Consider the following 23,608-nt stretch of genomic DNA (forward strand, 5'->3'; position numbering starts at 1 on the left):
GACACCATTCTGTATACATCTGGCCTTTCTTTGGACACTGTGTTAACAAACCTCCAAACGAGCTTCAACGCCATACAACACTCCTTCCGTGGTCTCCAACTGCTCTTAAACACTAGTAAAACTAAATGCATGCTGTTCAACTATAAATACCTAGGTGTCTGGATAGACTGTAAACTCTCCTTTCAGACTCATATTAAGCATCATTAAGCATCATTGGGGCGCAGGGTAGCCTAGTGGTTAGAGTGTTGGACTAGTAACCGAAAGGTTGCAAGTTCAAATCCCCGAGCTGACAAGGTACAAATCGTTCTGCCCCTGAACAGGCCAATGATGCTTAATATGAGTCTGAAAGGAGAGTTTACAGTCTAGCCAGACACCTAGGTATTTATAGTTGTCCACTAGGCCGTCATTGAAAATAAGAATTTGTTCTTAACTGACTTGCCTAGTTAAATAAAGATAAAATAAAATCTCCAATCCAAAGTTGAATCTAGAATCGGCTTCCTCTTTCGCAACAAAGCATCCTTCACTCATGCTGCCAAACATACCTTCGTAAAACTGACTATCCTGCCGATCCTTGACTTCGGCGATGTCATTTACAAAATAGCCTCCAACACTCTACTCAGCAAATTGGATGCAGTCTATCACAGTGCCATCCGTTTTGTCACCAAAGCCCCATATACTACCCACCACTGCGACCTGTATGCTCTTGTTGGCTGGCCCTCACTACATATTCGTCACCAAACCCATTGGCTCCAGGTCATCTATAAGTCTTTGCTAGGTAAAGCTCCGCCTTATCTCAGCTCACTGGTCACCATAGCAACACCCACCCGTAGCAAGCACTCCAGCAGGTATATTTCACTGGTCACCCCCAAAGCCAACACTTCCTTTGGTCGCCTTTCCTTACAGTTCTCTGCTGCCAATGACTGGAACGAATTGCAAAAATCACTGAAGTTGGAGACTTATCTCCCTCACTAACTTCAAACATCAGCTGTCAGAGCAGCTTACTGATCGCTGCATCTGTACACAGCCCATCTGTACACAGCCCATCTGTACACAGCCCATCTGTACACAGCCCATCTGTACACAGCCCATCTGTACACAGCCCATCTGTACACAGCCCATCTGTAAATAGCCCATCTGTAAATAGACCCATCTGTAAATAGCCCATCCAACCAACTACTTACCTCATCCCCATATTTTTTTGTATCTTTTTTTTTCTGCTCTTTTGCACAAAAGTATTTCTACTTGCACATCTATCACTCGTGTTAATTGCTAAATTGTAATTACTTTGCCAGTATGACCTATTTATTGCCTTACCTCCTTACTTAATATGCACACACTGTATACAGATTTTCCATTGTGTTATTGACTGTACGTTTGTTTATTCCAGGTGTAACTCTGTTGTTTTTGTCGCACTGCTTTGCTTTATCTTGGCCAGGTTGCAGTTGTAAATGAGAACTTGTTCTCAACTAGCCTACCTGGTTAAATAAAGGTGAAATAAATTTAAAAATTATCCTTTGGTGGATATGATTCCCTGTTTTTACAAATCTCTGTCCCAAATGGCAACCTAGTCCCTATGTAGTCCACTACCTTTTACCAGGGCTCATAGGGCTCTGGTCAAACATAGTGCACAACATGTTGAACTACGGGCCCTGGTGGTCAAAAGTAGTTCACTTCGTAGAGAATAGGATGCCATTTGGGACGAAGCCTATGTCTCTTGTCACTTACTGACCGGTCACTGTGTCTCGTCCACACAGCATCCGCCACAATGACTCCACACTGTCGGTGCCAAGATACTTCCCCCTGGACTCACTGCAGAAGAAACTCAAAGACCTGGAGGCAGAGAACATCTCTCTCAGATCAGAGGTAAAGTCATGTCGCTAACTAACCCTGTGTCTAGTTCTATGGTCCTGCTGACCATACTGTGAAGGAGAGGTCAGATATTAATTTCATTGCTTTGGGGACTGAGTATTTTCATAGTAAACCAGAGGTACCAGTGATAATAGGACTGGAATAAGTACTGCTGCCAATACTTTACACCCAGCTCTCCTGCTGTGTGATGATGATGATGATGTGTGGCTGCATCCTGTCATCCCCCACCAGGCCAGTCACCTGGAGACGGAGACAGAGGAGTACGAGGAGAAGGAGCAGCAGCTGGTCAACGACGTCGTCAAAGAGCTGAGTGAGTAACATACACACACACACACACACACACACACGGCTCAGGTCTCACCTCCTCTGTCCCCTAGGCCCTCTGAGAGAAAGCAAAACAGGGCAGTGTTTCATTCCAATAAGGATGTTCCCTCTGCCCTTGTTCACTCCCCTTCACACTTCTGATAGGACTGGATGTGTGAGAGCCATATGAGGAGAACTAGGTGGAGATATTACTAACACCTAGCTAGGCCGTTAACATCATGTATCACTGGAGCTACATTTAAGTGTTGCTATGGAGGAGGTCTATGAGAGGTCAACAACACTGATTCATGGTGGATGCTCATTGCTCATGTCATTTATTTCGCCCCATCCCGTGTACCCACTAGGAGATGCCAACCACCAGATGTCCACCCTGGCGGAGGAGCTGGCGAGGAAGACGGACGACGGGTCTCGCCAGCAGGAGGAGATCACACACCTCCTGTCCCAGATCGTAGACCTGCAGAAGAAGTCCAAGTCTGTGAGTGGCCAGGCCAGTAATGACCCAGACTGCCTGCCACGGTCCAGGCCAATGGACACGTTCCAGGTCGTCTTTCTTACAATCCCGCTCTGCAGATTCTTCTGATGTCACAACGCCTGGAGAAGTAGAACCATATTCATAATATAGACATCTTCAGAAAGGCACAGCTGCAAAGACGCCGACCTGGAACACAACTAGTCTGTTATAGCTGTTGTCAGTGTGTCGATGATGATGTGTGTGAGCTTATAGCCCTAAGGGACTAACAGTCACGTCTGTTCCGCAGTATACAGTGGAAAACCAAGAGCTCACCCAGCATCTAGGGGCTGCCAAAGATGCCCAGCGCCAGCTCACTGCTGAGGTACAGTAAGGCCTCATTAATCAATTACCAAGAGGACAATAAGCACTGCCTAACGAGACCCAATTACCACGCTAGGGATGTTTTCCATTATGCCAGGGGTGTCAAACTCATTCCATGGAGGGCCTAGTGTCTGCTGGTTTTTGGTGTTTCCTTTCAATTCAGACCTAGACAACCAGGTGAGGGGAGTTCCTTACTAATTACTGACCCTAATTCATCAATCAAGTACAAGGGAGGAGTGAAAACATGCAGACACTCGGCCCTCCATGGAATGAGTCTAGTGGAAGTTGGGTTATATAATTCAATACAATACAATCTCAAACCATATTTAAATAGAATAGTGTTTGGTGTCCCCCTGATGCTTCAACAGCATATGATTATCATTTACATTATTTACAACAATTGTGATATTGTCCATATAGTTTTCTGATAATCTCCTTGCTCGTCTTCTCTTGCGCTTTCTTTTCCCTCTCCTCTCCTCTCTCTCTCCTCTCTCTCCCCTCTCTCTCCCCTCTCTCTCCCCTCTCTCTCCCCTCTCTCTCCCCTCTCTCTCCCCTCTCTCTCCCCTCTCTCTCCACTCTCTCTCTACTCTACTCTACTCTACTCTCACCTCTCTCTCCCCTCGTCTAGCTGAGGGAGTTGGAGGATAAGTATGCAGAGTGTATGGAGATGCTCCATGAGGCCCAGGAAGAGCTGAAGAACCTCCGGAATAAATCACTACCTCTCAGTACACCCCGACGCTTCCACTCCCTGGGCCTGTTCCCTATGGTGAGACACATACACAGGGGTCAGAGTAATAAATCACTACCTCTCAGTACACCTCAACCCTTCCTGTTCTCTATGGACAGACTAGAGGGAGGGAGTATGAGAGAGGAGGGAGGGAGGGAGCATGAGGAGGGAAGGAGGGAGCATGAGGGAGGGAGGGAGCATGAGGAGGGAAGGAGGGAGCATGAGGGAGGGAGGGAGCATGAGGAGGGAAGGAGGGAGCATGAGAGAGGAGGGAGGGAGGGAGCATGAGGAGGGAAGGAGGGAGCATGAGAGAGGAGGGAGGGAGGGAGCATGGGGAGGGAGCATGAGAGAGGAGAGAGGGATAGAGAATGAGAGAGGAGGGGGGGGCATGGGGAGGGAGCATGAGAGAGGAGAGAGGGATAGAGTATGAGAGAGGATGGGGGGGAGCATGAGGAGGGAGCATGAGAAAGGAGAGAGGGATAGAGTATGAGAGAGGAGGGGGGAGGGAGCATGAGGAGGGAAGGAGTGAGCATGAGAGAGGAGAGAGGGATAGAGTATGAGAGAGGAGGGGGGAGGGAGCATGAGGAGGGAAGGAGTGAGCATGAGGAGGGAAGAACAGATTGAAGCAGAGTGGAATGGAGAGAGGGCTGTAACTGGTATAGAGGGGAAATGGATTTCCTTTTATCAGGGTTTGTTTTCAACCCCATTCCTCAGGTGTCAGATGTTAACAGCATTGTTTATGCCGAGGGGGTGAGTGGACAACTTGTCTAATGCATCTCTGACTGCTTGATGTGTTGCCACTCACCACCAGTGAGGAGCAGGGAGGTAACCCTAATGCCCTGGCCACGACGTAACTCCCCAGCCCCAGAACTGTGATGTAAATGTAATGTAGAGAGAGGTAGACACCTTATCTGTATTAGCGTCTAGCTGTAGTGAATGTGGTCTGTGGGGAGAAGGAGATGGCTGGTATTGACCCTGTAGAGAGAAGTAATGTTTTGAGGTGTTTACAGTAGGATTAACAGGCTGGGTTAGTTCCCATGTAACCCTGTTACTTCCGTGTGATGGATCCTGTCTTGTTTTGTTTGTCCAGAATCCATTGGCTGATTTTTGGGGCCCAGAAGATTCTCTAACAAATTAACTCAATTCAGTCACATAGTCTCTCTAGAACATGGGTCTCCAACCCTGTTCCTGGAGAGATACCCTCCTGTAGGTTTTCACTCCAACCCTGTTCCTGGAGAGATACCCTCCTGTAGGTTTTCACTCCAACCCTGTTCCTGGAGAGCTACCCTCCTGTAGGTTTTCACTCCAACTCTGTTCCTGGAGAGATACCCTCCTGTAGGTTTAACTCCGTCAGTTTGGCATTAGGGTTTACAATGTCAGTTTGGCATTAGGGTTTACAATGTCAGTTTGGCATTAGGGTTTACAATGTCAGTTTGGCCTTAGGGTTTACAATGTCAGTTTGGCATTAGGGTTTACAACGTCACTCTGGCATTAGGGTTTACGATGTCAGTTTGGCCTTAGGGTTTACAATGTCAGTTTGGCCTTAGGGTTTACAATGTCAGTTTGGCATTAGTCGTTTACAATGTCAGTTTGGCATTAAGGTTTACAATGTCAGTTTGGCATTAGGGTTTACAATGTCAGTTTGGCATTAGGGTTTACAATGTCAGTTTGGCATTAGGGTTTACAATGTCAGTTTGGCCTTAGGGTTTACAATGTCACTTTGGCATTAGGGTTTACAATGTCAGTTTGGCCTTAGGGTTTACAATGTCAGTTTGGCATTAGGGTTTATTTACAATGTCACTTTGGCATTATGGTTTATTTACAATGTCACTTTGGCATTAGGGTTTATTTACAATGTCACTTTGGCATTAGGGTTTATTTACAATGTCACTTTGGCATTAGGGTTTACAACGTCACTTTGGCATTAGGGTTTATTTACAATGTCACTTTGGCATTAGGGTTTATTTACAATGTCACTTTGGCCTTAGGGTTTACAATGTCACTTTGGCATTAGGGTTTATTTACAATGTCAGTTTGGCCTTAGGGTTTATTTACCATGTCACTTTGGCATTAGGGTTTACAATGTCACTTTGGCATTAGGGTTTATTTACAATGTCACTTTGGCATTAGGGTTTATTTACAATGTCACTTTGGCATTAGGGTTTATTTACAATGTCACTTTGGCATTAGGGTTTATTTACAATGTCACTTTGGCATTAGGGTTTATTTACCATGTCACTTTGGCATTAGGGTTTATTTACAATGTCACTTTGGCATTAGGGTTTATTTACAATGTCACTTTGGCCTTAGGGTTTACAATGTCACTTTGGCATTAGGGTTTATTTACAATGTCAGTTTGGCCTTAGGGTTTATTTACCATGTCACTTTGGCATTAGGGTTTACAATGTCACTTTGGCATTAGGGTTTATTTACAATGTCACTTTGGCATTAGGGTTTATTTACAATGTCACTTTGGCATTAGGGTTTATTTACAATGTCACTTTGGCATTAGGGTTTATTTACAATGTCACTTTGGCATTAGGGTTTATTTACCATGTCACTTTGGCATTAGGGTTTATTTACCATGTCACTTTGGCATTAGGGTTTATTTACCATGTCACTTTGGCATTCGGGTTTATTTATTCACTTTGGCATTAGGGTTTATTTACAATGTCACTTTGGCATTAGGGTTTATTTACAATGTCACTTTGGCCTTAGGGTTTACAATGTCACTTTGGCATTAGGGTTTATTTACAATGTCAGTTTGGCCTTAGGGTTTATTTACAATGTCACTTTGGCATTAGGGTTTATTTACAATGTCACTTTGGCATTAGGGTTTATTTACAATGTCACTTTGGCATTAGGGTTTATTTACAATGTCACTTTGGCATTAGGGTTTATTTACCATGTCACTTTGGCATTAGGGTTTATTTACCATGTCACTTTGGCATTAGGGTTTATTTACCATGTCACTTTGGCATTAGGGTTTATTTACCATGTCACTTTGGCATTAGGGTTTATTTATTCACTTTGGCATTAGGGTTTATTTACAACGTCACTTTGGCATTAGGGTTTATTTACAACGTCACTCACTGCCTTATCAGCGTGTTGTCCTAGCGTGTCGTCCTAGCGTGTTGTCCTAGCTTAAACATCTCCCGGACACAAAAAAGTAGCTAGAAATATGGTGATCAGAGGTTATTTTTAATGAGTGCATTACGTGAGTGGTTAGTTTGCATCAACTGCCTTCACTTAAACTACTGCAAAGGTTTTGCCTGCCAACTTTTGTTTTGAATCGTGACATTCTGGCATGTCTGCCTTGTGATTTGTTGGGAGAGTTGTCTGTCTGAAGAGGACACCCCCCTTTTCAACGTTACCAAGATAATCTTTATTAATCACAGTCCCTAGGTCTGGGACTTCAGAGACTAGTCACATAGTACTCATCATCATTACTATTATTATTATTGTCTGTCCTCCCAGGACTCTCTAGCTGCTGAGATTGAGGGCACCATGAGGAAGGGGCTGGCTATGGATGACCCGGAAGTGGAAGAGCAGAAGTAGGCCCTCATTCAATACCAATATCTACTGAAGTACATCTAACCCCATTTTAGAGCTATGCTGATATTGTGTGTGTGTGTGTGTGGTATGTGTGTGTCTATGGTATGTGTGTGTGGTATGTGTGTATGGTATGTGTGTGTGTAGGTTGCACCCCAAGCGTGTGTTTGAGACTGTGAAAAACGTTAACCTGATGCGTCAGCGCTCCTCTCTGGCCCCGTCTCCCATGAACATCCCCGGCTCCAACCGGTCGTCCTGTCTGAACTCTGGCCGCTCCAGCTGCCTGTCCACGCCCCGCTCCAGCCTGTACGGAGGAGATATGGGGAGCATCCTCATAGACAACCACACCAACAGCTTCATACTGGAGACGCCTGACCACAGGTACTGGGACTGAGACATGACTCTACTCGCTGGCTGGCTCTCTTTCACTTTGAATATGAAATCTGTCTGCCTGCCTGCCTGCCTGCCTGCCTGCCTGCCTGCCTGCCTGCCTGCCTGCCTGCCTGCCTGCCTGCCTGCCTGCCTGCCTGCCTGCCTGCCTGCCTGCCTGCCTGCCTGCCTGCCTGCCTGCCTGCCTGCCTGCCTGCCTGCCTGCCTGCCTGCCTGCCTGCCTGCCTGCCTGCCTGCCTGCCTGCCTGCCTGCCTGCCTGCCTGCCTGCCTGCCTGCCTGCCTGCCTGCCTGCCTGCCTGCCTGCCTGCCTGCCTGCCTGCCTGCCTGCCTGCCTGCCTGCCTGCCTGCCTGCCTGCCTGCCTGCCTGCCTGCCTGCCTGCCTGCCTGCCTGCCTGCCTGCCTGCCTGCCTGCCTGCCTGCCTGCCTGCCTGCCTGCCTGCCTGCCTGCCTGCCTGCCTGCCTGCCTGCCTGCCTGCCTGCCTGCCTGCCTGCCTGCCTGCCTGCCTGCCTGCCTGCCTGCCTGCCTGCCTGCCTGCCTGCCTGCCTGCCTGCCTGCCTGCCTGCCTGCCTGCCTGCCTGCCTGCCTGCCTGCCTGCCTGCCTGCCTGCCTGCCTGCCTGCCTGCCTGCCTGCCTGCCTGCCTGCCTGCCTGCCTGCCTGCCTGCCTGCCTGCCTGCCTGCCTGCCTGCCTGCCTGCCTGCCTGCCTGCCTGCCTGCCTGCCTGCCTGCCTGCCTGCCTGCCTGCCTGCCTGCCTGCCTGCCTGCCTGCCTGCCTGCCTGCCTGCCTGCCTGCCTGCCTGCCTGCCTGCCTGCCTGCCTGCCTGCCTGCCTGCCTGCCTGCCTGCCTGCCTGCCTGCCTGCCTGCCTGCCTGCCTGCCTGCCTGCCTGCCTGCCTGCCTGCCTGCCTGCCTGCCTGCCTGCCTGCCTGCCTGCCTGCCTGCCTGCCTGCCTGCCTGCCTGCCTGCCTGCCTGCCTGCCTGCCTGCCTGCCTGCCTGCCTGCCTGCCTGCCTGCCTGCCTGCCTGCCTGCCTGCCTGCCTGCCTGCCTGCCTGCCTGCCTGCCTGCCTGCCTGCCTGCCTGCCTGCCTGCCTGCCTGCCTGCCTGCCTGCCTGCCTGCCTGCCTGCCTGCCTGCCTGCCTGCCTGCCTGCCTGCCTGCCTGCCTGCCTGCCTGCCTGCCTGCCTGCCTGCCTGCCTGCCTGCCTGCCTGCCTGCCTGCCTGCCTGCCTGCCTGCCTGCCTGCCTGCCTGCCTGCCTGCCTGCCTGCCTGCCTGCCTGCCTGCCTGCCTGCCTGCCTGCCTGCCTGCCTGCCTGCCTGCCTGCCTGCCTGCCTGCCTGCCTGCCTGCCTGCCTGCCTGCCTGCCTGCCTGCCTGCCTGCCTGCCTGCCTGCCTGCCTGCCTGCCTGCCTGCCTGCCTGCCTGCCTGCCTGCCTGCCTGCCTGCCTGCCTGCCTGCCTGCCTGCCTGCCTGCCTGCCTGCCTGCCTGCCTGCCTGCCTGCCTGCCTGCCTGCCTGCCTGCCTGCCTGCCTGCCTGCCTGCCTGCCTGCCTGCCTGCCTGCCTGCCTGCCTGCCTGCCTGCCTGCCTGCCTGCCTGCCTGCCTGCCTGCCTGCCTGCCTGCCTGCCTGCCTGCCTGCCTGCCTGCCTGCCTGCCTGCCTGCCTGCCTGCCTGCCTGCCTGCCTGCCTGCCTGCCTGCCTGCCTGCCTGCCTGCCTGCCTGCCTGCCTGCCTGCCTGCCTGCCTGCCTGCCTGCCTGCCTGCTTGATCAAGTAAAGTTCTGGCTGGAACAACAAGTCAGAGGTCGTCCCATCCATGTAGTTGTCCAGTAAAGTCTATCAGAGTGTTAACAAGACGGTTTCCTGAATGCATATCTGCTATCATTGTAATTTGCTGACTCTACAACAACACCACTGACAGCAATATCCATGGCTTTGCTGTGTAAACCAAGAGGGAAAGGAAGAAGTTTGTCTTTACTAGTTCCCATAGCAACCACGGTACAATAAAGCCAAACAGTAGTTTCTCCTGTAACAACTGATTATGTTGTGGCTCTGCACATAATGCTAGGAAAGTCAAAACGTCTTGTGTTGACGTCAAATGACCATTGGTGATTTTTGTTATTAGGTTTGACAACCGCAAATAACTGACTATTTTTGTTGATGTCATCAGCCAGTCTTGTTGCTATTCACGTTGTTATGTACAGGACCAGTGTCTCATTGAGTACAGAAAACCAGTTATAGGACCTCTTGTTAGACTTGTAGCGTTGAATAGGACTAGATTGAATAAATAAATACTATGTACACAGTTTCTCCTGTCCTCAGCAAATGCAGGTTGATGGCCAAGACTCATGTTGTCTTCTGCTCTATTCTCTCTCCCCCCCCCCAGTACGGATGACTCCAACAAGAAACCAGGGACCCCTGGAACGCCGGGCTCTCAGGATCTGGAAGCAGCCCTGCGACGTCTCTCCCTGCGGCGGGACAACTACCTGAGCGAGCGGCGGTTCTTCGAGGAGGAGAGGGATCGGAAGCTCCAGGGGCTGGTGGAGAAGGGAGAGGTGGACAACGGCAGTATGACCCCCACAGAGAGCATCATGTCCCTGGGAGGAACCCACCTCTCTTCCATCTGGTCTGGGTACTCCTTCAGCTCCCGCTCCTACCTGCCGGAGAAGCTGCAGATCGTCAAGCCACTGGAAGGTGACTCCTCCCCCACGACCTCTCACCCTGCTGCTGGTTGACACAGTACGCCTTCTACTTCTGACTCACCCAGCCCCCGCTGCTGGTTCCACATCTACAGTTAGAGTTGAGGCTCACACAGATCACACCGAATGTGGATCTAGCCTACGTCTGCCGATCGTTCAGCATGCTGTGTTTTAGGGACCACCCGCTGTCGACGTCTGCCTGCCAAAACTCTTTAAGTGATTCTACATAATAAATATGTTCGCAAACTACGTTCAGAGGTGCCAAGTTCCAGAAACCGTTATTGGTGTGTCTGAGCTTTTACTTCGAGTTAGACCGGCCCACCACCAGCCCTGCCAAACACATTAGTTTAACCTGGTTTAGTTCTCATCATGCACAGCAAATCCAGACCTGTTGCTGGTCTTTTTCACAGCATCGTTGAGGCCCGGTGCCTCTCATCCTATGTTTTATCAAGGAGAGATTACATTAAACAGCCATACAGCCTGTTACTCTAATGTCCATGTCAAATCATCTCCAAACATATCAGGCATCCTCAAAAAGCTGTCGAGAGATTTGCTACATATTTGTGTTATCTCCTGAAAGAACCTGAATGCTACTGTTTGAAATACAAGTTGGATACTGTGTTTGTCGATAGATGCAGTTATAGATCAGGTATGAAGCACACGTTTAACCAAATAAAAGAAGTTCTTCACATTTTTATCTACGTTTTTCTTACATATTTCCCCACGTTAAAATGCTAAATATATTAATTTTCCAAATGTTGTTTTCAACAAGTTTTTCAGCTTTTTTTTTGTCAGATTAAATGGTTGATTGAAAAATCAGCAGAGATCAGAGGGCACTATATAGGGATGTAGGGTGGCATTTGGGACGTAGTCACTGTCAGGTTATACTGTAGTAGGAAACATCTAGTAGAGTATCTAATCTGGGTCTCTAGTGCCGCCTGGTGACAACACCATTAACATGCACAATGAATCAACACTTTTGAGTTCATTACATTATTACACTGCTATTACATTATCATTACACTATAATATACACTACCATTTATTACATTATCACACTATAATAATATACACAGATTAATTACATTATCATTACACTATAATATACACTATGATTTATTACATTATCATTACACTGAGATTAATTACATTATCATTACACTATAGTATACACTAACATGTATTGCATTATCATTACACTATAATAATATATACTCATATTTATTGCATTATCATTACACTATAATATATACTCATATTTATTACATTATCATTACACTATAATAATATATACTCATATTTATTACATTATCATTACACTTTAATAATATATGCGTGTCTAACGTTTGATATTCTCCCTCCCAGGCTCGGCCACCCTGCACCAGTGGCAGCAGCTGGCTCAGCCCAACCTGGGTGGGATCCTGGACACGCGGCCTGGTGTGGTCACTAAGGGCTTCCGTCCTCTGGAACTAGACCTGGAGCACATGTACCTGTTCACTGACTTTGAGGAGGAGGACTTTGAGGTAGTGGAGGAGTCTGACCACCTGTCTGTCTCAGGCTCTACCCCCGGCTGTAGTGGCATCTCCATCCTCAGCCGGCAGGGCCTCCGTACCCGCTCCTCCTCCTGCTCCTCCTCCTGCAGCGGCAGATCCATCAACAACAACCTTCCAGAGGGAGAAGCCAGGGAAGAGGGCAAGACAGGCCCAGGCAGCACATCACTGTCGTCCCCTGCACCTCCAGACAGCGAGAACCAGGAGAACCAGGATCAGGCTGCAGCCGCTGACGGGGTGTCTGGTGAGGGAGCCTGCTAAATGGGTCACACAGGCACCGGACGTCCCAAGCCCACCCTTCTACCTCAGGATATTGGGGCATTCATTGGCCATAGCCATCCCCTCCTCGCCTGCCCGTCGGTCCCCGATCCCTCCACGCTCATGCACACATCTCCAGACATACCCACCTCGTCCAGACACACCCACCTCATCCAGACGTGTCCAGACACACCCACCTCATCCAGACGTGTCCAGACACACCCACCTCATCCAGACGTGTCCAGACATACCCACCTCGTCCAGACACATCCACCTCATCCAGACGTGTCCAGACATACCCACCTCGTCCAGACACACCCACCTCATCCAGACGTGTCCAGACATACCCACCTCGTCCAGACACACCCACCTCATCCAGACGTGTCCAGACACACCCACCTCGTCCAGACACACCCACCTCATCCAGACGTGTCCAGACACACCCACCTCGTCCAGACACACCCACCTCATCCAGACGTGTCCAGACATACCCACCTCGTCCAGACACACCCACCTCATCCAGACGTGTCCAGACATACCCACCTCGTCCAGACACACCCACCTCATCCAGACGTGTCCAGACACACCCACCTCGTCCAGACACACCCACCTCATCCAGACGTGTCCAGTCACACCCACCTCGTCCAGACACACCCACCTCATCCAGACGTGTCCAGACATACCCACCTCGTCCAGACGTGTCCAGACACACCCACCTCATCCAGACGTGTCCAGACATACCCACCTCGTCCAGACGTGTGCTACTGTCATACCCCTTTTGAGTATATTGAGTTGAATTTATTTCAGTATTGTGTTTAATCTCCACCTCATATTCGCACTGTTCCTAAAATCTCAAGATCCTTCCTTACAAATTCAGATTCATTTGAATCATCCAGTTCTGATCACCACTTCCGTCCACTCGAGTCATTTGTGTCCTATCTGGTGTCAAACATGTTGTCGTGATTTTGTTCTCGTCTTCCATCACAACATTCTTCATCTCAAAGGCATGAAGAACACTCAAAAAGCCAATTATTAGAGATGTCCTATGTTAGTGTAAACCTACATAGTGATGTAGTATATACGTATTACACACACACACACTCCAGATTGAATATGTACAACCTATGGCCAGTGTCCAGGTCTCTGTGGTTTGGTTGTCATGGTATCATATGATGTGATCTGGTAACAACATGCTCTCACAGCTGTCCAGTAACTCACATGACACTACTGTCATCCCAAATGGCCCCCTATTCCCTATACAATGCACTATTTCAACCATGGCCCATAGTGCTCTGGTTAAAAGTAGTATACTATATAGTGAGTAGGGGACCATTTGGGAAACATGTTCAGTCCATGACCCTGTTTCCTAGGAATTATTATGGAGTGGTGTGAATGTCACCTCATCTCCTGCATTTGATATTGAGCTGCAGAGTCCACACACAGCTCCAAACAGTCAACACTGCAGAGTCCACACACGGCTCCAAACAGTCAACACTGCAGAGTCCACACACGGCTCCAAACAGTCAACACTGCAGAGTCCACACACAGCTCCAAACAGTCAACACTGCAGAGTCCACACACAGCTCCAAACAGTCAACACTGCAGAGTCCACACACAGCTCCAAACAGTCAACACTGCAGAGTCCACACACAGCTCCAAACTGTCAACACTGCAGAGTCCACACACGGCTCCAAACAGTCAACACTGCAGAGTCCACACACGGCTCCAAACAGTCAACACTGCAGAGTCCACACACAGCTCCAAACTGTCAACACTGCAGAGTCCACACACGGCTCCAAACAGTCAACACTGCAGAGTCCACACACGGCTCCAAACAGTCAACACTGCAGAGTCCAAACTGTCAACACTGCAGAGTCCACACACGGCTCCAAACAGTCAACACTGCAGAGTCCACACACGGCTCCAAACAGTCAACACTGCAGAGTCCAAACTGTCAACACTGCAGAGTCCACACACGGCTCCAAACAGTCAACACTGCAGAGTCCACACACGGCTCCAAACAGTCAACACTGCAGAGTCCAAACTGTCAACACTGCAGAGTCCACACACAGCTCCAAACAGTCAACACTGCAGAGTCCACACACGGCTCCAAACAGTCAACACTGCAGAGTCCACACACGGCTCCAAACAGTCAACACTGCAGAGTCCACACACGGCTCCAAACAGTCAACACACCACTTCTCTCCAGTGCTTTTAGTTCAAGCTGCATTGTGTTCCCTATGGAGAATCCCTATGTTCGAGTGGAACACTAATTCATGCCTGGGATATTAGGAATCTGCTGAAATCCTTGTCATTCCTTTATCTGCCTATCTAATTGTTTTCAGTGGTTTAAAACGGCTTCTTCAGGCAAAAATACAGCGGTTTCATCTTTGCAATTGATGCCGCTTTAAACCACCAGTCTTTGAGTGTTTGATTTTAAATTTTATGTTTTAAAAGAATGTTGGTTCCTCTGCCCAGTACTAACCCTCTACCCTTCCCCTCTCTCTCTCCCTCTCTCTCCCTCTCTCTCCCTCTCTCTCCCTCTCTCTCCCTCTCTCCCTCTCTCTCTCTCTCTCTCCCTCTCTCTCCCTCTCTCTCCCTCTCTCTCCCTCTCTCTCCCTCTCTCTCCCTCTCTCTCCCTCTCTCTCCCTCTCTCTCCCTCTCTCTCCCTCTCTCTCCCTCTCTCTCCCTCCCCCTCTCTCTCTCTCTCTCTCTCTCTCTCTCCTTCTCTCCCTCTCTTCCTGTCTACAGCCCACTTCCCTGGTAAATGCATGTCCAACACCAGCTCCACCTATACCTTCACCACCTGTCGGATCATGCACCCCTCAGACGAGCTGACCAGAGTCACCCCCAGGTTAGACAACCCTCTTACCCCACACTGGTGGAGTCCCAAATGGCTTCCCTATCCACTGTGGGACCTGGACCAACGCAGTGCACTACAGCATATAGGGAAAAGAGTGCCATTGGAGATGCATGCTGACACTGCAGTGTACCCCTGTAGCCACTAGGTGGCAGTGTCTGTCTGAAGTCTGAACCGCTACCACTGCAGACAGTGGAAACCTCCTTGGCTTTCAGCATTGGGCTGAGAATGATAATACAGAGAGGATCATAATAAACCCATATTGCTGAAGGAAATAGTGACTCAGATTAATAATATTAATTAATGTAAAAAACTAAGTTAGTTATGATTTCGTTCACTAATACGTTTTCCTTAGCCCTGGCTGAGCCATGGTGTGTTTAACACATACCCACTGTCCGACAGCTATAATTGCCCCTCCTGAATAAAGATGATTGAATTGTATTGAATTGCCCCCATCCCTTCCAGGTCATGTGATGAGGAAGAGGAAGCCGCTCTCTCATGTTGCTCTGAAGGCTGATTTAGAGCAGCAGGCCCACTGAGCCACGCCCCCTCCCGCCCTGTGGGTGAGACCTGTCGCATGTCACATGACTAGTAGCGTGGCCTCCTTGTAGGGGATTTGGGGTCTGACTCCGTAGTGTTGGGGTTGTCCCGGGAAATAACAAAGCCTGCCTCGCTGTCCCCTTCTAACTATTCTGCTTCCTTTGGTCTCTAAACCCTCTAACCCCCCTCCTGTCAACTGTCAATCAAACAAATCTACCACAGCTCCGCCCCAACGGGCTGAGACTCTCTAATCAATGACGATCAGATGAAAATGTCCTCCATAATATAATGATGGGGCCCTGGCCTTGATTCATACAATACAACTTGATTGTGGTCTGATGATTGATGCTAAAAGCTTGTGGGTGTTCATTGCTTCCAGAAATATGTTTGGAACGGTGTTCATAACACTGGTTTGTATAATTACCGGTGTGTTAGCACTGTGTCTCTGATTTCCTTTGGGGGTTTTCCAGGAAATGTTATCTGGGGTTGAAATAGCATGTGTTTGGGGTAACATCCAGATAACCTTGTCAAAGAGTCCCATTGATTTGTCTGTTGGTTTCTGAATGAAATAGTCAGTGAGGTGTTAATATTGTTTTCTATTTGATCTGATATTGATATGGGCAGTGATTGGTTAGTTCATTAACTTTGTACCAGGAAGCTCCATTATATTGTACTAGTCTGCATCAGTGTGTGTGCTAAAAAAGGAAACTAACATTGATGATCAATGATGGTCAGACTAAAATCAACCTATTGAATAGCTATTGAGTGGTCTAGGCTCTAGAAGGAGCTATTGGGTGGTCTAGGCTCTAGAAGGAGCTATTGAGTGGTCTAGGCTCTAGAAGGATCTATTGAGTGGTCTCTGCGATAGAAGGAGCTATTGAGTGGTCTAGGCTCTAGAAGGAGCTATTGGGTGGTCTAGGCTCTAGAAGGAGCTATTGGGTGGTCTAGGCTCTAGAAGGAGCTATTGGGTGGTCTAGGCTCTAGGAGCTATTGAGTGGTCTCTGCGATAGAAGGATCTATTGAGTGGTCTCTGCGATAGAAGGAGCTATTGAGTGGTCTAGGCTCTAGAAGGAGCTATTGGGTGGTCTAGGCTCTAGAAGGAGCTATTGGGTGGTCTAGGCTCTAGAAGGAGCTATTGAGTGGTCTAGGCTCTAGAAGGATCTATTGAGTGGTCTCTGCGATAGAAGGAGCTATTGAGTGGTCTAGGCTCTAGAAGGAGCTATTGGGTGGTCTAGGCTCTAGAAGGAGTTATTGGGTGGTCTAGGCTCTAGAAGGAGCTATTGAGTGGTCTAGGCTCTAGAAGGAGCTATTGGGTGGTCTAGGCTCTAGAAGGAGCTATTGAGTGGTCTAGGCTCTAGAAGGAGCTATTGAGTGGTCTAGGCTCTAGAAGGAGCTATTGAGTGGTCTAGGCTCTAGAAGGATCTATTGAGTGGTCTAGGCTCTAGAAGGATCTATTGAGTGGTCTCTGCGATAGAAGGATCTATTGAGTGGTCTAGGCTCTAGAAGGAGCTATTGAGTGGTCTAGGCTCTAGAAGGATCTATTGAGTGGTCTAGGCTCTAGAAGGAGCTATTGGGTGATCTAGGCTCTAGAAGGAGCTATTGGGTGGTCTAGGCTCTAGAAGGATCTATTGAGTGGTCTCTGCGATAGAAGGAGCTATTGAGTGGTCTCTGCGATAGAAGGAGCTATTGAGTGGTCTCTGCGATAGAAGGAGCTATTGAGTGGTCTAGGCTCTAGAAGGATCTATTGAGTGGTCTAGGCTCTAGAAGGATCTATTGAGTGGTCTAGGCTTTAGAAGGATCTATTGAGTGGTCTAGGCTCTAGAAGGATCTATTGTGTGGTCTAGGCTCTGGCTGTGTCTGTCATAGCTGAGGAGCATAGCTGACTGTATGGCAGCATGGCTGACTGTGTAGCTGACTGTATAACAGTAAAGCTGACTGTATAACAGTATAGCTGACTGTGTGGCGGAATGTATAGCAGTATAGCTGACTGTAAAGCTGACTGTGTAACAGTATAGCTGACTAAAGCTGACTGTGTGGCGGAATGTATAGCAGTATAGCTGACTGTAAAGCTGACTGTGTAACAGTATAGCTGACTATAAAGCTGACTGTATAACAGTAAAGCTGACTGTATAACAGTATAGCTGACTGTAAAGCTGACTGTATAACAGTATAGCTGACTAAAGCTGACTGTATAACAGTATAGCTGACTAAAGCTGACTGTATGACTGTGTGGCTGACTGTATAACAGTATAGCTGACTGTGTGGCTGACTGTACAGCAGTGTGGCTGACTGTATAGCAGTATAGCTGACTGTATAACAGTATAGCTGACTGTGTGGCTGACTATACAGCAGTGTGGCTGACTGTATAGCAGTATAGCTGACTGTATAACAGTATAGCTGACTGTGTGGCTGACTGTATAGCGCTATGGCTGACTGTGTAGCAGTATGGCTGACTGTATAGCGCTATGGCTGACTGTATAGCGGTATGGCTGACTGTATGGCTGACTGTATGGCTGACTGTATAGCGCTATGGCTGACTGTATAGCGCTATGGCTGACTGTATAGCGCTATGGCTGACTGTACAGCGCTATGGCTGACTGTACAATGGTATGGCTGACTGTATAGCTGACTGTATAGTAGTATGGCTGACTGTATAGCAGTATGGCTGACTGTATAGCGCTATGGCTGACTGTATAGCGCTATGGCTGACTGTAGAGCTGACTGTATAGCGGTATGGCTGACTGTATAGCGGTATGGCTGACTGTATAGCAGTATGGCTACCTGTATAGCAGTATGGCTGACTGTATAGCAGTATGGCTGACTGTATAGCTGACTGTATAGCAGTATGGCTGACTGTATAGCGCTATGGCTGACTGTATAGCGCTATGGCTGACTGTAGAGCTGACTGTATAGCGGTATGGCTGGCTGTATAGCGGTATGGCTGACTGTATAGCAGTATGGCTGGCTGTATAGCGGTATGGCTGACTGTATAGCAGTATGGCTGACTGTATAGCTGACTGCATAGCAGTATGGCTGACTGTATAGCGCTATGGCTGACTGTATAGCGCTATGGCTGACTGTAGAGCTGACTATAGCGGTATGGCTGACTGTATGGCTGACTGTATAGCGGTATGGCTGACTGTATAGCGGTATGGCTGACTGTATAGCGCTATGGCTGACTGTATAGCGCTATGGCTGACTGTATAGCGCTATGGCTGACTGTATAGCGCTATGGCTGACTGTAGAGCTGACTGTATAGCGGTATGGCTGACTGTAGAGCTGACTGTATAGCGGTATGGCTGCCTGTATAGCGGGGTATGGCTGACTGTATAGCGGTATGGCTGGCTGTATAGCGGTATGGCTGACTGTATAGCAGTATGGCTGGCTGTATAGCGGTATGGCTGACTGTATAGCAGTATGGCTGACTGTATAGCTGACTGCATAGCAGTATGGCTGACTGTATAGCGCTATGGCTGACTGTAGAGCTGACTGTATAGCGCTATGGCTGACTGTATAGCGCTATGGCTGACTGTAGAGCTGACTGTATAGCGGTATGGCTGACTGTATAGCGGTATGGCTGACTGTATAGCTGACTGTATAGCGGTATGGCTGACTGTATAGCAATATGGCTGACTGTATAGCGGTATGGCTGACTGTATAGCGCTATGGCTGACTGTATAGCGCTATGGCTGACTGTATAGCGCTATGGCTGACTGTATAGCGCTATGGCTGACTGTATAGCGCTATGGCTGACTGTATAGCGCTATGGCTGACTGTATAGCGCTATGGCTGACTGTAGAGCTGACTGTATAGCGGTATGGCTGCCTGTATAGCGGGGTATGGCTGACTGTATAGCGGTATGGCTGGCTGTATAGCGGTATGGCTGACTGTATAGCGGTATGGCTGGCTGTATAGCGGTATGGCTGACTGTATAGCGGTATGGCTGGCTGTATAGCGGTATGGCTGGCTGTATAGCGGTATGGCTGACTGCATAGCGCTATGGCTGACTGCATAGCGCTATGGCTGACTGCATAGCGCTATGGCTGACTGCATAGCGCTATGGCTGACTGCATAGCGGCTGAATGTATGGCTGACTGTATAGCGGTATGGCTGACTGTATAGCGCTATGGCTGACTGTATAGCGGTATGGCTGACTGCATAGCGGTATGGCTGACTGCATAGCGGTATGGCTGACTGCATAGCGGTATGGCTGACTGCATAGCGGTATGGCTGACTGCATAGCGGTATGGCTGACTGCATAGCAGTATGGCTGACTGCATAGCGGTATGGCTGACTGCATAGCGGTATGGCTGACTGCATAGCGGTATGGCTGACTGCATAGCGGTATGGCTGACTGCATAGCGGTATGGCTGACTGCATAGCGGTATGGCTGACTGCATAGCGGTATGGCTGACTGCATAGCTGACTGTATAGCAGTATGGCTGACTGCATAGCAGTATGGCTGACTGTATAACGGTATGGCTGACTGTATAGCAGTATGTGTGTGTGACGGTCTGTGTGTGTCCCTCTCATCTCCCTCTTTCAGCCTTATGTCGGGTCCTACTGCCTCCTGCGTCATGACCAGCAGCAGCAGCGTCAGATCTACCCCCTGCTCAACCCCTTGCACCCCGCGCCGCCTCAGCCTGGCAGCCGAGTCCTTCACCAACCTGAGAGACTCCACCAAGACCATGAGCACTAGTGGAGGTCTGGTGCGGCTCCTCCAGGAGCGAGGCATCTCTGCAGCAGTCTACAACCCTCAGAGCTGGGACCGGGCAGACTGTAGCACCTCCATCCCCACTGGGGGGGTACCGCCGCTTCTACCGCCGCGGCCCCCTGACACCCTACCCTCCACGCCGCCCAACTCCCCAACCCACCGCTCCCTCTGTGCCAAACCCAGCAGCCCCGTGGGCCCCTTCGAACTCAGTCCCAGCGCCCCGCCCTATGACAACTTCCTGGCATCGAAGCCGGCCAGCTCCATCCTGAAGGAGGTGAGGGCAGAGGCCCAGAGCAGTGAGTCAGCAGACAGGGAGTGTCAGACTGACGTCAGCGTCCACAATCTGAAGCTGGTGGACAAGCTGAAGCGCTTCAGCGTGGTTGGGGCCGGCCCCTCTTTATCAGGGGCCACGGGGCCCACCATGCTGGGGCCCCTCAGCGGCCTCCACCGCCCTTCCCACTTCTGCCCTTCTGTGGTGACCAGTCCCATAGGGGGCCTCGGCCCCGCTCTGAACGCAGGCATCCGCCGTAACCGCAGCTACCCGGCCATGGTAGGAGCCGGCATGGCTATGAAGGGCCCGGGGCCCCACAGCCCCACAGACATGCTCCTGGCTTCTTCCTCCAAACTCCCCAGACAGACTAGTCTCAATGATGGGTGAATGAATGTTGACTTTTCTCTTCTGTCTGTCACCTGTCAGATGAGTTGGATGTATATATAGCTGCTGTATGAGTCCCCGGTCTGTGACAAATCAACTCTGTGCCTGAAAGAGATGCCCTTTCTTTTTACAGTGCATTTTGTATCAATGCTAATTATTTTGTCTTCCTTTCTTTCTTTCTCTATTCTGTCTCTCTCTCCTCTCCTCTCTTTCTCTCTCTTCTCTCCTGTCCTCTCTTTCTCTCTCTCCTCTCCTCTCTTTCTCTCTCTTCTCTCCTCTCCTCTCTTTCTCTATTGTCTCTCTCTCCTCTCCTGTCCTCTTTCTCTATTGTCTCTCTCTCCTCTCCTGTCCTCTTTCTCTATTCTGTCTCGCTCTCTCTTCTCTCCTGTCCTCTTTCTCTATTGTCTCTCCTCTCCTCTCTTTCTCTATTCTGTCTCTCTCTCCTCTCCTCTCTTTCTCTCTCTTCTCTCCTGTCCTCTCTCTCTCTCTTCTCTCCTGTCCTCTCTTTCTCTATTGTCTCTCTCTCCTCTCCTGTCCTCTTTCTCTATTCTGTCTCGCTCTCTCTTCTCTCCTGTCCTCTTTCTCTATTCTGTCTCTCCTCTCCTCTCTTTCTCTATTCTGTCTCTCTCCTCTCCTGTCCTCTTTCTCTATTCTGTCTCTCCTCTCCTGTCCTCTTTCTCTATTCTGTCTCTCCTTCTCTCTTTCTCTATTTCCTGTCCTCTTTCTCTATTCTGTCCCCCTCTCCTGTCCTCTTTCTCTATTCTGTCTCTCTCTCCTCTCTTTCTCTGTCCTCTTTTCTCTCTGCTTACAAGCCTCAGTAAATAGTACCATGATGTGTTATTGTTTTATTGTTGATTGGCCCTGCAGATCGGTAGGCTGAAGAAGATGTACTGTAGCACCTGTTATCTGTTTAGGAAACGGAGCGCTTCCAAGCCCAGTTAAACTCATATTAAAAATCTATTTATTTTATTCCCAGGTCTAAACGTATACATGTGGAGATAAAACACTCTCTTCCTGTTAATTAGCTAATGAGTGACAAGCAGTACCAACGAACGCACCTTAAGTGGTATTTAAGGGTGTTCAGTGACATCATGACAATATGCACATAACTAAGACCTTTATTGAGGAAATGAAATGTTGGAGGTACAGTATTCATACTACTAGCTAGCACAATACTGGGCAACAACACATGTTATTCACCTCAAAGTTGATCCAAATAAAGAGTGGGAAGGAGCCACACTTGAAGCTAAGAGGGATGCATGGATGTTTGCCGTGAATGAATAGGCTATGGTTTGAACTTGGATACATTGTAACAGACCAACATGATTTATAGACATGTGTGTGCAGTGCGAGTATGTGAGCGTGTGTGTGTGTGTGTATAAAGTTGTTGAAAGATTTACCTATAGGCCTAGATAGTCTAAGAAAGGCTTGAGTCATTTGGTTAAGGTGATAATCAGATATACAGGACATTTCAACCAGAGCCCACTAACTGCTGTCTCCCAATACAAAAGGTGTGTAGAAGAGTTCTCTGGGAGGGACGCGGTTGACTTTTATGAGAGAAACATTATACAAGTTAGATTTTTCTTCTGACTTTCATCTTTCTGGTAACAAGCTTTGGTGACTGAACTGTTAGCTTTAAACTAAAGCCCCTGTACTGTAAATGAAGTTGAGGAACGGAGAGATGGAGGGAATACGTCCTAGTGCCTCATACTTTACATAGTTCCACTGTTGTTGGACTGACTGATCTGTCTGCTTCCTCCCTGGTATGAGCAGACAACTGCTTTGTGTTCTGAGGATATCCTCCTCGTACGAGTTTTAACTTGAACTGCAGAGAAGATGAGCTCTCGTTACATCTTGGATAGATGCAGTATATGTGTTGAAATAAAGAAGAAACGCCTATTATTTATCATTAACTTCTGACAAAAGTAGAGAATCGTCCTTGCTGACATTGTGTGTAACTTGAATAGCCTTTGAATGTATTGATTAACAGCAGAAAATATTATGTCCAAATGTGTCTGTTGATTTAAATGATGGTTTTACTGCATTTCAACCACAAAGGGAATTATTATTATACTACTTGTACATTGTAAATGGTATGTATGCAATGAATTTAGCCATGTTAACTATTTTTTAATAAACTAGAATATATATAGATATATAAGGGACAAAAATGTTGTTCAGGCCATGAAGTGGTCAGAACACTGGTTTAAAAACAAGGGTTTTGTGTTCCGGAATTTCAAGAGCACCAATTTGCAAAAAAAAAGGCTATTATCAATAAAACAATTGATATGAAGTGCTTGCTTTCATGTCTTTTATTTATCCGTCTATGTAGTGTTGGTTGGAGTTCACTACAGACAAAATAATAACATCGTGTTTGGAGCACAAATCACCAGAAATCCTCATGATAATGAACCGTTTATGAAGACATGTACTTGACAACTGTTGTTTCATGGTGTTTCACCAGACTGGTGCCCACACAGCTTTATGAGGACAATATGGACCGAGCTACAACACGTGTTCACAAGGGAAAGATCTTGGCCTCCGTTTCATGCAATTAGATGACTATTTGAGAATTTCAGTGTTGTTGGAACCAAGTGCATTGTGTTGCGGGTCCATTACTACAGACAGCAGCAGAAATAAACCCAC

The 23,608-nt window shown here is 48.6% G+C and overlaps 1 protein-coding gene across 15 annotated transcripts in view; it reads left to right on the plus strand.

Annotated features, from left to right (window-relative positions):
* The window catches only part of LOC110510956 (trafficking kinesin-binding protein 1), a 93,458-nt gene extending 70,203 nt beyond the window's left edge, over positions 1 to 23,255 (plus strand). For 5 of the 15 annotated variants that reach the window (XM_090221941.1, XM_090221951.1, XM_090221915.1 and 2 more), the window contains 11 exons: positions 1,755 to 1,863; positions 2,101 to 2,179; positions 2,538 to 2,668; positions 2,952 to 3,026; positions 3,654 to 3,791; positions 7,230 to 7,306; positions 7,452 to 7,685; positions 10,073 to 10,380; positions 11,751 to 12,179; positions 14,945 to 15,047; positions 20,140 to 23,255. In XM_090221941.1, the coding sequence (XP_090078067.1) occupies positions 1,755 to 1,863; positions 2,101 to 2,179; positions 2,538 to 2,668; positions 2,952 to 3,026; positions 3,654 to 3,791; positions 7,230 to 7,306; positions 7,452 to 7,685; positions 10,073 to 10,380; positions 11,751 to 12,179; positions 14,945 to 15,047; positions 20,140 to 20,965 (2,509 nt within the window). In that variant the 3' untranslated portion in view covers positions 20,966 to 23,255. Of the gene's footprint in view, positions 1 to 1,754; positions 1,864 to 2,100; positions 2,180 to 2,537; positions 2,669 to 2,951; positions 3,027 to 3,653; positions 3,792 to 4,466; positions 4,503 to 7,229; positions 7,307 to 7,451; positions 7,686 to 10,072; positions 10,381 to 11,750; positions 12,976 to 14,944; positions 15,048 to 15,518; positions 15,617 to 20,139 lie in introns of all 15 variants that reach the window. The other 10 variants (XM_090221975.1, XM_090221977.1, XM_090221963.1 and 7 more) reach the window with 7 other exon arrangements.
* The last annotated feature ends 353 nt before the right edge of the window (positions 23,256 to 23,608 follow it).

This window comes from Oncorhynchus mykiss, chromosome 3 (assembly GCF_057628025.1).
Source record: "Oncorhynchus mykiss isolate SJ-2025 chromosome 3, ASM5762802v1, whole genome shotgun sequence".
Lineage (NCBI taxonomy): Eukaryota > Metazoa > Chordata > Actinopteri > Salmoniformes > Salmonidae > Oncorhynchus > Oncorhynchus mykiss.